General features: G+C 47.1%; 1 protein-coding gene across 1 annotated transcript; it reads right to left on the bottom strand.

Annotated features, from left to right (window-relative positions):
* Positions 1-143: 143 nt before the first annotated feature.
* DNAJC18 (DnaJ (Hsp40) homolog, subfamily C, member 18) lies at positions 144-12,369 on the bottom strand (the record flags this gene model as incomplete). Its single annotated transcript, XM_010152392.1, is given in 6 exon segments — positions 144-522; positions 5,375-5,547; positions 7,540-7,649; positions 9,013-9,046; positions 9,048-9,108; positions 12,153-12,369. Coding segments are annotated over 6 exon segments (720 nt in total), but the record flags the coding sequence as incomplete, so codon positions are not given.
* Positions 12,370-14,017: the final 1,648 nt, after the last annotated feature.

Genomic DNA, 14,017 nt, shown 5'->3' with positions numbered 1-14,017 from the left:
GCTCGCGCGCTGCACGCCGACGCGATGCCGGGCGTATGAGCGGCTGAACTGCGGGTCCGTATCAAACACAGAAAGCCAAGACATCCGCCTGCTCTCCTGGCAGGCACAGACCGTTGGGGTGGCAGACAAACTACCCATGAAGACAGGTTCCAAACCGATCGCGTTTCCCAGGGAATTAATTTACAGCGTGCCACCGGTCCTTGGAACCAAGTACAGTGTACAGTATGTTACAGCGAACACCAGCTCGACAGCTTGTGCTGGCCCACCCCTGCACTACATGCAGAGGGAGGCAGACTTTCAGACTCTTTACAGTAGACTCCTTCCCTTTTATACAAAGGAAAATAAAACCATAAGTTAAAACAGCAATAAATAAAACTACAGAACGCGTGTGGCCTGCTCAGCCCCCTTTGTGCATTCCGATCAGGCTGGAGAGCTTCTCACAGTGCTCAAGTTTCAGGGATTCCGCTTTCTGTTTCAACCGCTCATCTCTGTACAGCTTGGCCAAATTTGACAGATCAGACTCTGAAAGATGAAAGAAATCCCAACATTAGGATGAAGCTGTGAGCCTGCTTTAAATAACTGTTTCTCAGGGCTTTGTTATCCCTGTGGCCTGGTGGGTTTTTTCATTCACCTCGTTTCAGTGAAACTGGGCACCTCCGCAGCCCCATGGAAGAGAGGCCCATCAGGTGTAACCAGGCTGTCTCCTTAAGAAACCTGCATTTTCCTAATCGCTTGAAAACTCACACAGTTCCAACAACCCTCTCTCCCGCTGCACGAGTAGAACAATACCCAAACCCAGAAAGACTGATTATTACTGTCTACAAAGAAATCATCAACTATAAAAATATAGCTTAGAAGTCAGGTAAGGTTTCAAATTGTTAATGATCTGCAGAACAGGCGATTGCCTTAAAATGTTAAGGCACTGTGGGTTACCCCACACCTGCCAGCAGTGTTAAGTGACAAGCCGGCAGGAAAGAGAACCTCACGCCTACTTCTCCTCTCGCCTCCTCCGGCTGTGCCAGCTGCCTGCAGCCCAGGGAGCAAGGCAGGAATCACAGAATCATCATAGAATCACAGGATGGTTTGGGTTGGAAGGGACCTTAAAGACCATCTAGTCCCACCCCCCCTGCCATGGGCAGGGACACCTTCCACTAGACCAGGTTGCTCCAAGCCTCATCCAGCCTGGCCTTGGACACTTCCAGGGATGGGGCATCCACAGCTTCTCTGGACAACCTGTCCCAGTGCCTCACCACCCTCTCTGGGAAGAATTTCTTCCTGATATCTAATGTAAACCTCCCCACTTTCCATTTAAACCCATTACCCCTTGTCCTGTCACTACAGACCCTTATAAAAAGTCCCCCCCAGCTTCCTTGTAGCCCCTTCAGGTACCACAAACCAGGCGGCGCAGAGCCCTGCCCACGTAACTCAGAAACCCAACCCCTCTGGCTGAGCCCTGCGAGGGCCCAGAGCACCCGGCCAAAGAGAGACTTTAAGGTGCAGATAATTGGTTTGGGTGGAGTTTTTTTTTTTGACCCTGCACTTCTCAGAATTCAAGCTCTGTCTGGCAAGAGTTCTGACCACAGTGCATTGTAAATTCTTTTTATTTGGGGGTTTGGTGGGTGTTTTGGTTTTGATTGCAGGGAGATGAACAGCGGGACTCGTCGGAAAGGTCCCTGTGCCCTTTCATTAACAACACAGTCTCAACCTACTCTGCATATCTTTTTCCCCTTCTTCTCAAAAGCAACATAAAACTGAAATAATCTCATTGTTTAAATTATTTCCCCCCAGTAATTCACAGAAGTTTCTTTTGTTGATTAGCTAAGGAAGTCTCAATACAGCTTTCTCCCCAGGGAATTGGATGCACCTAAGAGCATCCCAGTAATTTGTTTCTGAAAAGGTCAAAATTTCCCTAAGCACAGGCTACCTGGTGACACTCCATTTCTCAAAGAGCTTTTATACACCTTACAAGTCCCTCATTTGACAAAATCCTTCAGAGTGGAAAGAACTTCAGCGGGTCCTTTCATGCCTTATGCCTTCTGCCCCCACTCCACTGAAATTTGAAGCCACCTGATGCTCCACCTACTTACTGACAAGCCTGACAAACTGACAGCCACGAGTACTTTAGATCAGCAACCCATTCTGAGGTTTTATACCCAAAATGCCACTCAGGTTGAGCTAGGCACATAGGCTTGACAAGCTTCCAGCAGAACTAGACTTGGGGAGCAGTCTCCGAGCCCAGAGTCCCTGGAGTTCTGCAGAGAAGAGTCTCACTCCACACGTATCCAACTGGGCAAAACCACTGACCGCAAGCGCTTGCGCTTCGACGGCGTTCATTCCGTCACGCTGGTTTCTCATGTCTTCCCATCTTTTACAGAGAGTTGTTCCTCTGAACTTTTTCGTCCTTAAGAAACTCCTGAAATACCTAATTCCAACTAGGTATCCTTCTCTCTGTTTCCCATCGCCTCTTGGTCATTTTCCCTGCCTTGGAGCTCCTTGCAGCCTTACAACTGTGCGATCGTAGAACCATAGAATGGTTTGGGTTGGAGGGACCTTAAAGATCACCCAGTTCCAACCCCCCTGCCATGGGCAGGGACACCTTCCACTAGACCAGGTTGCTCCAAGCCTCATCCAGCCCGGCCTTGGACACTTCCAGGGATGGGGCATCCACAGCTTCTCTGGGAAACCTCTTCCAGTGCCTCCCCACACTCTCCGGGAAGAACTTCTTCCTGATCACAGCTCAACCACCTCCTGTAAAAACCTGGGACGTGCTGTCTGCATGCAGCTCTATCAACGACATCAGACGACCAACACGCACGGCACACGCAGCGTTACACGCTGCTCTGCTGCAACGGGAGGCACGCTGCCTGCTGCTGCAGCGTCAGAGCAGCTGCCTGGACACCATGCCGATGGATCCGTCGCTCCCAAAGTCTACACTGAGGTCGTGGGACACCAGGTAACACTTGTCAAATTATAAAATCAGGGACTTTAAAATCAACCTGTTCTCTAAAGAGAAAAGCACCCTCCATGAGCAAAACAAATGTACTATTAATAGACATTCAACTGACAAAAAAACCCCAAAGTTGACCACATGGAGTTAAACACTTAAACACGAATTAATGGACCAAAGTTAAGAAACAACAACTGACTCGGAACTGTCTTCACGCCCCCAGAGACCTCCTCCCCCGCACTCCATCTTGCACCCGCAGTTTATTTTTACAGACCTGGCTAGACTAAAGTTAGCCGAGCCTCAGCCGCGCTCAGCCCTGCTCGCTGGCCTGGATGGTGCTCAACCTGAAAATGGGGGTTTTTAACTACAGCGCTCTCCTCAGGCTACTGCTAACTGTGGACGTTGTAAACTGCAGATGTGTGATTAACAGTCTCTGAGTGCAAAACGCTGCAGAGGAGGCCTGTTCCGCAGGCACCGCTTGGCATTCAGTGCCGGATCATCTCCCCCTCTCTGACTGCCAGTCTCCCCAGACTCGCAAACCCTGCTGCCCGTTTTGGGGCACAACACTCCTTAGCTCAAGGTCTACGTGCAAGGGAACACGGCGACTTTCAGCCGCACAAGGTCAGTTACAAGGACTTTTGTGTAAGAACTGGATGCTGTCCCTGCAGGAAGCCTACATCTACGGTTATTAACAGCCACTTCACACCTAAGGCTGCTACTGCCAGCCACAGTGTTCACAAGTCCAGCACACCCAAAACTAAAGGATTGTTTGGGATTTTTAAGGCCTTATACTATGGGGTTTTTTACTTTCTTAACTTCAGAGCCTACATCAGTATACTTCTCTCTAAAAGCAAGATTGGTGAGTTTTACGTAAAATAAAACCCCCAGTCTCTGAATGAAAACACAACAACCCTCCCCAATCCATACATAGTTTGGAGCCAGCAACACTACTGCTACCTCTAGCACAGGATTAAACAAGGCTTGGTTAGACTAAGCATGTGCTACCATAATGATGCAACCGGCAGAGAAACTGCGAACAAGTGCAAAGTCACTTCTTAGTAGTGTGCTGAGGACCGTTTGGCACTGAGCAGTTTAGAAAGCCCCGCTCACGTGTGAAAGTGGCTTGCCTGCTGCTACTAAACATTTACCCAGAAACAACTGCCACTGTCCTTTATGCACAGCAGAGCTTGGTGTTCACTCATTTTAAGGTTCTCCAGGTGAAAAAAAAAAAAACAGTCATGACATCCCAACTTCAGCGAGTCCTTGTAATTAGATTTCTGTTATGCTGTACAGTTACAAAAGAAGTAGGGATTTCATAGAACCACAGCATGGTTTGGGTTGGAATGGACCTTAAAGACCATCTAGTTGCAACCCCCCTGCCATAGGCAGGGACACCTTCCACTAGACCAGGTTGCTCCAAGCCTCATCCAGCCTGGCCTTGGACACTTCCAGGGATGGGGCATCCACAGCTTCTCTGGGCAACCTGTCCCAGTGCCTCCCCACCCTCTCCGGGAAGAACTTCTTCCTGCTATCCAATCTAAACCTCCCCACTTTCCATTTAAACCCGTTACCCTTGTCCTGTGACTACAGGCCCTTGTAAAAAGTCCCCCCCAGCTTCCTTGTAGCCCCTTCAGGCACTGGAAGGGGCTATAAGGTCTCCCCGGAGCCTTCTCTTCTCCCACCCCCAACTCTCTCAGCCGCTATTTCAAATGAGCTGGAAGAGCAGTTGTTAACAAATAATGCGACATAGAGCTAAAAACTGTGTCTGTGCGTGCCACTGATCGACCCAGGACTGCCACGATTTTGAATGCTCACATCTCCGTGTTCTCCCTTTCTGTATTCAGCTCTTGCTTTTAAAAGACAATCCCAGCTCTGGTGAAAAACATGATCTCAATCCCATCTAAAGATAGAAAATGCAAATAAGCGTACAAAACAAGCACAGAAGCCCGCTCTGTGGAAACTGATACCAGTAACACAGCCCACTGCAAGATTACCAAAAGCATTCATCCTTCCAATGAAGTTTTGGGGAAAAGTTAGGTAATCTTCTCGTGGAGCCAGTCAAAGCAAAAACTATTTTGCTCCAGCAAAGGAAACGTGGAGTAGGTGATGTCTCAAGGTCTCTTCTAGCCCTAACAATCTGTCAGAGTAGATAATGTGGTGGATTATACGTTTGAAACATCACCACTAAGAGTTATTCAAGCATAAAAGTCTGAGTGGAAAAAAATGTCTCAAATGGTGAAATCTACTTTCCACTTGTCTCTCAGAACCTCAAAACCAGAAAATTTAGTGTTAAGAGGAAGTGTGAGAAATAGCAGTGTGAGGCCCGAGAGGCTACACACGGGGGAAAAGGAGGCTAGACCGGCAGCGCTTTGTGAAGCACAACCACCGACGGGTGTCAGGCACGCACCTCTAACAAAAATAACTTACTCTGCTGTTTCTCCTTCCAGCAGCTGGTCTGGATATAGTCTATGTAATCTTTTTCCACCGTTTTCTCTAGTTCTTGAAGTTCTGCTCCTTGATAATTCTTTTCAAAGTTTTTATCAACGTAGTAAGGCACCTGCAAGTTCTCTGTTTCTCGACTAATAACATGGCCTATGGACCTGTGGAAACACCATGGAGAAAACACCTTGCTTTAGCCCTCCAAATAGAAAGAAATCCAGGCATGTTTCTCCGTATAGGCATTTCCGGAGGACAGGATTCACAACTTAGTTACAGTCACTTTCTGCAGAGCGCAGCTCCCTCCACCATCGGATAAGGAAATGACAAGTCTCAGGCACAGCAAGCTGCGCATTACAAACCGAATTCACTCACATCCCTCACCCCGCCCCTTAAAAACACAGTGAAAGTTCCTACAGCTTGGAAATATTTACAAAGACCTGATTCAGAGCTGCAAATTCCTTCCAAAGACTGTGTTTGCTCTCAGCAGCTCAGTCAAGACACTTCCAAAACCTAAGAGACTTCCAAAACACAAGCTCTGTATGCTTTCCTCTGTTTGGCAGTAATTTTGGACAAGCTGGGTCCAGAAATCCATGAGAGTTGATGACAAATATATAATAACAATTTCCTATAATCTCTACACCCCGTTATTGCTTAGGGAATAATGCAACTGGATCTGGATTTTCCTGGTTTCTGGATCCTTTAGTAGAAATAAGAACCAGCAGAGGAGATTCTAGTTAGACTGCAGGCTGTTACAATCACCAGCATGTGAAGTGGGGCACGGGCTATCCCAGAGACACAGCCACCGGATTAAACTATCCCGTCCTACCGAATTTCCTTATTTGAGCACAGATACCCCGGCGTTTTTGCATATCACTGCCCAGGGAAGAGGCAGGCAGCCAAAACAAAGGTTACACTCTACTCAATGGAATCCAGTGTGCCTCTATTTCCTGGACTCCTCTTTTCCTTCTCTCTCGCTACATCTCGGAGGCGTATGCTTTCTTCATGTAAACCTTTTTTTTTCAGTTTTTAGGCTGTTAGTTTTCTTTAAAGATATGATTTAGAGAAACGGCATAGCTGTGTACAAGGCTGAGGCCTGCCTATCTCAAATCCACAGGAGAAGAGGAGGTAGTGAAGAAAAGCAGGAGAGATTAGCTGCTCTGGGGGCAGTGTGGGAGGTTCCACATGGCACTGGCAGATAGCAGAACCACTCTCTGGAAAAAAAAACCAGCCTACCCAACAACAAACCCAAACCGAAAAACAACCACCCCCCTGTTCCTATGCTAGGTCTACACACTGACACCGTGTGGTAAAAGCGATGAAGGGTGCTGGGCTACAACGACTGTGGAGAGGTTGTGGGCCTAAACCTATGTAGTTTTGCTCCTAGAAGGGAGCAAGGGAAGTGTTTGGAGCACTCTGCTGCTGCTGTGGACAGCAGGTTCTCCAAAACCTGCTCACTCCCACCCCCATCTCAGTAAGAGACAGGGAAGGTAACTGACGTGGTCATCTCTTTCCCACTAGACAGCTTCCCTCCTCCCAGCACTGGATACCAAGAGCAGCGAGTGGGTTTTCCTCTGCCCCACAAACTCAAGTTACAGCAGGCCTGGGTGTTCCTTCTGCTTCCAGAGTGGAGCAGTTCAGATGGCCCTCTGCAACCCGTGTCCTGCTTCTTTACGGATGTTAAACCAGGGCATTTCAAGGCTTTAACTATTTGCAGAGCTTGACAATTCTTCCATTGGAATTCAGGCTCCAGAGCAGATTTGGATTTATACAGCAGGCTTCACGTCCTCGGTGCTTTATATGGGAACCTCTGCGGTGGTCCGCAGCTCCCTGGGGGCTGCTCAGCACTGTAGCTGATTTTTTCCTGCTACTGTATCACGGGGCAAAACCATTTCACGAGGCTTGAGCAAGCGCCCTGGCTCCGTGCCCCTATTTGTTCAGCACAGCAAAGCACGCCATCGTTAACTTCACAGCGACAACCCTCAGCAGAACTTGTCAATAGGGACTGTTGGCACTGCCTTAGTGACAAATCCGTAACGCTTTCTAGAAGGAGCAGGACAGAACACTAACGTGCATCCTGCTATGGAGTCCAACTGCCGTCTGCCTCCTTATCACAAGCACCAACAGCCAGAAAAATGTGGTTTTAAATGACTTACGATTTGTAGAATAAGCTGTAGGGTGGGTTAGTGGCCATCAGCTGAGTTATAACGGACACTATGATTATTATGAAAACTGGCATCAACTGAATAAATGCAGAATACGAATTCTGAAAAGAACAACAACAATTAGCAGACAAGAAAAGATACAGGAGCATCTGTTCACAGGAACCAGGCTAGTCTTCACAGACCAACCAGGCTATCCTTCACAGTCCAGCAATGCACTAAACGCCAACAGAACAGCGAGGAGGAGGAAATACTTTCAAATTTTGAGAGGGAAGATTTTTAATTTCAAAATTACCTTTATCAATAATCTCAGAAAGCTCTTTAAAGCCACTTTCTTCCACTTCCATTTCCACGGTAACTCTTTCACCTACAGCTCCTCCACAAGGTGACAGATGCCCACTGCACGGTACCTGTCAGTGACCAGCTGACAACCCAAACTGAAGGAGCACACTGCAGTTCCCGTTTGTGCCTGCAGCTTTCCCTGCACCTTCCAAAGTTTGCTACATGTGTTCCAAAAACCTCAATCTCTGTTCAAACACTGGATAAAGTGGCTGAAAAGCAAAGGCTTAACAGACCATACGTAGTGTAACTCGGGACAGCATGCAAGCACTTGGGTTTTTTGTTTGAATGAATTTAGCAGAACAAAAACTGTGGAAATATATCAGAGAAAGCCCAGATCTTTTCTCCTGCTCTTCATCTGATTTCTAAAGTAGCTTCTAAAATGCCTTTTCTAATTCAGGAGCAAAATATAAAAGGCAGCTATTTAGATTTTGCTCTCTGGCCTGGGATAGCACCAAGAATACCTTACAGAGGAGTAGGTGGGACTCATTTGCCCCAGATCTTTTCTGTTCATAGGCTGTGTCAGGGTTTTTTAAGAGCCCGACTGTAATTCACCTTCCTTGGAGAACGACCTTGTTAGGTTAGCAGGCTGCCTCCAGAGGAAGATTTTGCCAAGGCAGGTGGCACATGTGTGTGCACGCTAGCAACAAATGACACCTTGCGTCTACAGATCTAGAGGTTTCAGTTGGTAGGCAAATATCCCAGACCTATCCTGACCCGGGCTGGAAAAAGCCTGGGCAGCACCTGGGCAGAGACTCTGTGCTAATTTACTGAAGGAATAAATATGCCACGGGGACAAGCCAGTACTTCCATATCTGTTACCAGTCCACATTCGGACTAATTGTCGTTGGATTACCAAACCATTAGAATTTGCAAACTGGAAGCACCCTCAAAACACTCGGTGACAGAAACTCCAGGCCTCACAGTCCTATCAGTACAACGTCATTTTTAAATAGTGATTAACAAAAGACAATCTAGTTACTTCTGAAAACACCCACTTTGGCTGCAGCACTTGAGGATAAACACCAAGCATTTAAGCATGGGAAGGTCTGTCCTGGCTTCCAATGTGTAAGTCAACCCCTACCCTCGTGAAATATTTAAACCCAAGAGATCCCTCCTCCTGGATACCTGTGGCCTGTTTTCTTCCTCCTCTTGCTCCTGTCCGGTGCCTCTGTGGATAGTAGTGTGCATCCCTAGCCACATTTGAGAACATATGGATATTTCCTGTTAAAAGAAACCGAGAGAGACTCATGATTTTCATGCAGTAGCTGGTACTCACCTGTATTTCTCAGGGTTTCTAGTTGGTTATCCAGGCTATCCAGTTACAGTTGACACCTCACATTAAGAAGCACAAACACACCTGAGATTCAAAAGCCAAAACGACATGTTGCTCCAAAAAGCATACCGGAGAAACTGTAGAGTGCCCCAAGTCCCCCTTAATTAAAATCAAACCGCAGAAACACGCTGTAATTTTCATTATTGTACCTCATATTTTAATAGTTTTTGTCACATTCACACGCAAGGTGGTAGCTTGTGTTGCAGCCCCAGGCTCTAAGCAGGAAAATGCATTTGCTTCACCAGAGCCAGGCCATGAATTATGGCTTCCCATAATTGCTGAACACGGTCTTCTACACTCACTTCTACTTCCTCTTCCTTCAAGCTATTCATAGTTTCACTTCATGATTTTCTGACAAGGACAGTGATTTACAAACCAGCTTGTTGGATAAAAAAGGAGTACAATTCAGGATTTCCTTTCTTGCACACTGAATGCAATGGATTTATTTTTTTAAATTGTAAAATGAGGAAAGAATTGCATATGCTGTTTCCATTTGAAGCTTGAACTCTGATTTTATTACCATATGAATATCTTAATAATAGCTGTGCTCTCCTCTCCTGAAATTCAGAACGTCTGTGCATTAAATAATGGAAATTTATGGCCTTATGACAACAGACATGCAAATCTTTGGTTAAGCCCTGGGAAAGCTGTCACATTATTTTACGCTCTTACAGTGTCCTTTCTCCGAACTTCCCAATGAATTCTGCAAGAATCTTGGGTGGAAGCGACCTTTGCTATTGTGTCAAAACGTGTTTTAGTGCTTATTCAAAGACTGTCACATCTCCAAGGGAAAGCCCAACTGGCCTGAAGAAGGAAACTTTCTTTCCTGAAAAAGAAAGTTTGTTTCTCTACCACTTGACGCTGCTCAGACAATATTTCATCAAGCTGTGAAAGAGTTTGCCCAAATCCCAAGCTTCTCAAAGAACTTCTGCCAGTGGTTTGTTGCATTCCATGTGCACTGAATTTTTCTGAGAAGGAAGTTCAACTTGCAGCCTCTACCCTTCAACACAATGCCACGTGGAGACTTTCCTTTTAGACTCCACGACGTTCAACATTTTAACTTAATATTTTCCCACTGAATTTCCGTAGAGGAAAAATGCAGAGTAAAACCAAAGCCATAAACCTGCCCACAAAAGCTACACAGGTGAGTTCAACCCAGACACCAACGTTTCTTACCCAGATTGCCAGAAGGCCCGGCCACAGCAAGGCCTCACCAAACAAAAACCAGCGCAACGCGGCAGCTTAGCACAACCTTCCGCTCACGCACGAGTCCTACCTAACATTACAGCAGCTTAAAAAGTGTTCTCTTTCTATCAACCATCTGTACACCCTCTTACTAGCAATTCTCTTGCTAAGCAGAAACTGTGTGGACTTTGCCTATTTGGAAAACTACCGAACTGACCATGTTCCATAATTTAAAACTCACCTTTAGACTAGGAAAATGCACATACATGCCGAGCCGAACGTGTTGGCAAGAGAATTATTGTTCACTACCAACACCTATGACTATGAAATTATCTTCTTATTTTCTTGTTCTCTGCCACATCCAAACTCCCATTTCCTTCCTCATGCCACTGTCACCTGCCAGGCCCAGTACCCAAATTCCTCCTGCAGCTCCTCCATTTCTTGCCCTCATCTCCACGCATCCCTGTTGCCCAAGGCTACGCAGCAGTCATGTTCCACGAGGGCAATGTCTCACCGGTGGCTGAGGCGAACGGCACATGCAGGTGCTGTTTCCTGCCAAGTCAGAACTGGAAAACTTGCAAACTCCGCGTGGAACTGTGCCGCGCTGAGCTGGGCTCACTTTGCACACCTGCTGATCACCTTTTGAAAACAATTGAAGTCTCTTTTGCTGCAAGATGATACGACACAGAATAAGATTATGGGGAGCCTGTAAGTAATTACCTTTTGATAATTACGGTGGCTTTAGGCTGTAGTAAGTGGCATGTATGCTGCTTTACACCACACCTCAGAAGTGAGAAAGTTTACAAGAGTGCTAAAGCAATTTGTTAAGATACTACCAGGAAGACCCCTGAGCTCACCACGCCTTTCAGGTTCACTTTTAACCCAAACCTGGGTCCCACTGATCCTGCAGCACCTTTCTACTTTTACTACAAATACAAAAGCCAAGGCTGGACCCAGACACACAGGGAGCTGGTGCAGGTACAGATCTACTGTTCTGTTACTGGATACGGCATATCCAGTAACAGCCAGCCTTTCCTGGCAGGCATCGCTTCCGAAGCTAACAAGTTTTAATTCCTTTACAGCATGCAAGCTGCTGCAAGCCAAATGCACCCCCATGTTTTCCTGGTTACAGGGGCACGGAGACCACAACGCCGGGAGCTGCTGCCATGCGGTGCTGGAACGCAGAAAGGTGTCCCAGGTACAACCCCATTAGCAACGATACTGCTGATCCCTTCCCATTCACACCTTATTTCACCTTCCATACCATTGCTGGCTTCAGGAGGGAATAAAAGCAACAACAAAAAAAAGGGTCTTCAGCTACAGCTGGTATTAAAATGCTGCCTGCCCAAGAATCAAAGAGCCTAACCTCTTGCTGAATTGAAATGTTCCTACCCCTAACTAGTGCTGTCGGAAAATTTCAAGCGAGAGTGGAGGTCAGGACCTTGCCACTGCAGCAACAGCCATTACCCCACTGACAGGTCCCTCTCCTAGGAGCACTCATGGACAGCAAAGCTGGTCTTTGAGCTTCCTTTGGCAACAGAGTCGCTAAAATCTGAAGTTCAAATAGTGCATTAAGGGAACTTTTCCAGGCATAAAAAGCTAGGAAGGGAGAAAAGCATAAATCCAGAAAGGTTTTTGCTCTTCCAGAAGTACAATCGACTCTCTGAGCAGTATCAAGAGAAGGTCAACTTCCTTTACAGTCGAGTGCCAGTTCATTACATTGCAAAAACAGTGCACAGTTACTAACCTGTAGGGAAGTGCCCACCAAAAAACACGTTGAATATTTCTTCTGGTGTAATATCTGCTTCAAATTCTGTGTAGTAATTATACTGCCTGGCCTGAGCAGTGCTGGCGTGCTCTTGGTCACTTCCAAATTCATCGTATCGCAATCGTTTTTCAGGGTTGCTCAGAACTGCAAAAGCATTGCCTATTGCTGGAGAGTGAATCAGAAGAAGCGTTACACAGGCAGATCACACTGTATTTCCAGATCTCAGGCTTTTATAAGCAGAGTAGCAAAAAAAAAAAACCCAAACAGGCATAGGGAATTTGTGCTTGACCAAAGACTGAATTACTTCTGAAACAACCGCCGCTCTAAAGAACAACACTGGCATTACCGGTGATGGAACCTATTCCCTGCTAGCACTGGTATGAGGAGAAAGAGAAAAGTGTTAAAGCACATGGAGAGCATTGAAATATTTGTAAAACTGAGGTGAGAGAGTCCACTTTAGTCAAAAGAATTGAATATGTTATCAGACCAAACCAAGCACTGGTATAGAAGTGCATCTCCACATACATAGAATCATAGAACGGTTTGGGTTGGAAGGGACCTTAAAGACCATCTAGTTCCAACCCCCCTGCCATGGGCAGGGACACCTTCCACTAGACCAGGTTGCTCAGAGCCTCACCCAGCCTGGCCTTGGACCCTCCCAGGGATGGGGCATCCACAGCTTCTCTGGGCAACCTGTCCCAGTGCCTCCCCACCCTCTCCGGGAAGAACTTCTTCCTGATATCCACTCTAAACCTCCCCACTTTCCATTTAAACCCGTTACCCCTTGTCCTGTCACTACAGGCCCTTGTAAAAAGTTCCCCCCAGCTTCCTTGTAGCCCCTTCAGGTACTGGAAGGGGCTATAAGGGCTCCCCGGAGCCTTCTCTTCTCCAGGCTGAACAAGCCCAACTCTCTCAGCCTGTCCCCAGAGCAGAGGGGCTCCAACCCTCGGACCATCTCCGTGGCCCCCTCTGGACTCGCTCCAAGTGGTCAATATCCTTCTGATGTTGAGGGCTCCACAGCTGGACGCAGCACTCCAGGTGGGGTCTCACAAGAGCGGAGTACAGGGGCAGAACCCCCTCCCTCGCCCGGCTGGCCACACTTCTCCTGATGCAACCCAGGATACAGTTGGCTTCCTGGGCTGCCAGCGCACACGGCCGGCTCATACACAGACCCATATTCCAAGTTTTGTTGTCAGCAGAGATGCTTGTGAAGCTGGACAGTCCAGCTACTGCACGCTTTTATGTCAAACCACCCAGAAGTATTTGTCTGGTTCATCTTCTTCTTTGAGCTCCGACAGAAGGCAGCTGTAAACAAGTTCATAGGGAACTCCCATCCTAACACACACACCAAAAAAGCCCTTCAAAAACTCCCTAGTCTAATGATTATGAATGGGTATCTTACTTTCCTGGCGCTTCTTACAGTGCTGTTGTAGACAGCGGCAACACAGCATGGAAAAGGTGAAAGGTGTAAGAGTTTAGATGCTAACACTGTTGATAGAGGTTCAGACTACAACGTTACTGAAGAGTCCAGACGCAGAATACTGGACTCAAATTCCGTATGTTTATGTACAGACATGAACGGTTTTATTTATGACACTGAGCACTGGTGATTACACAACACCACAGCCTCCTGCATGGCCGGTATTACTTCCGAGCATCATTCCGAACCTTCGGCAGCATCTAGGGATGAGATCTGGGATAGGTTTCCCTTTGCTTCTCATGGAAATGTGCATTTTGAGGAGTAAGAGGCAAAGCTCGCCGAGCAGCTGCCGGGCTTGGGGAGACGGGCGTACAGGCCTGTGACACCGCAGGCTACAGGCGCCGTGTGATGCCCTTACGTAAGG

Source organism: Eurypyga helias, unplaced genomic scaffold (assembly GCF_000690775.1).
Source record: "Eurypyga helias isolate BGI_N326 unplaced genomic scaffold, ASM69077v1 scaffold24895, whole genome shotgun sequence".
NCBI lineage: Eukaryota > Metazoa > Chordata > Aves > Eurypygiformes > Eurypygidae > Eurypyga > Eurypyga helias.
This window is presented reverse-complemented; position numbering and strand designations above follow the sequence as displayed.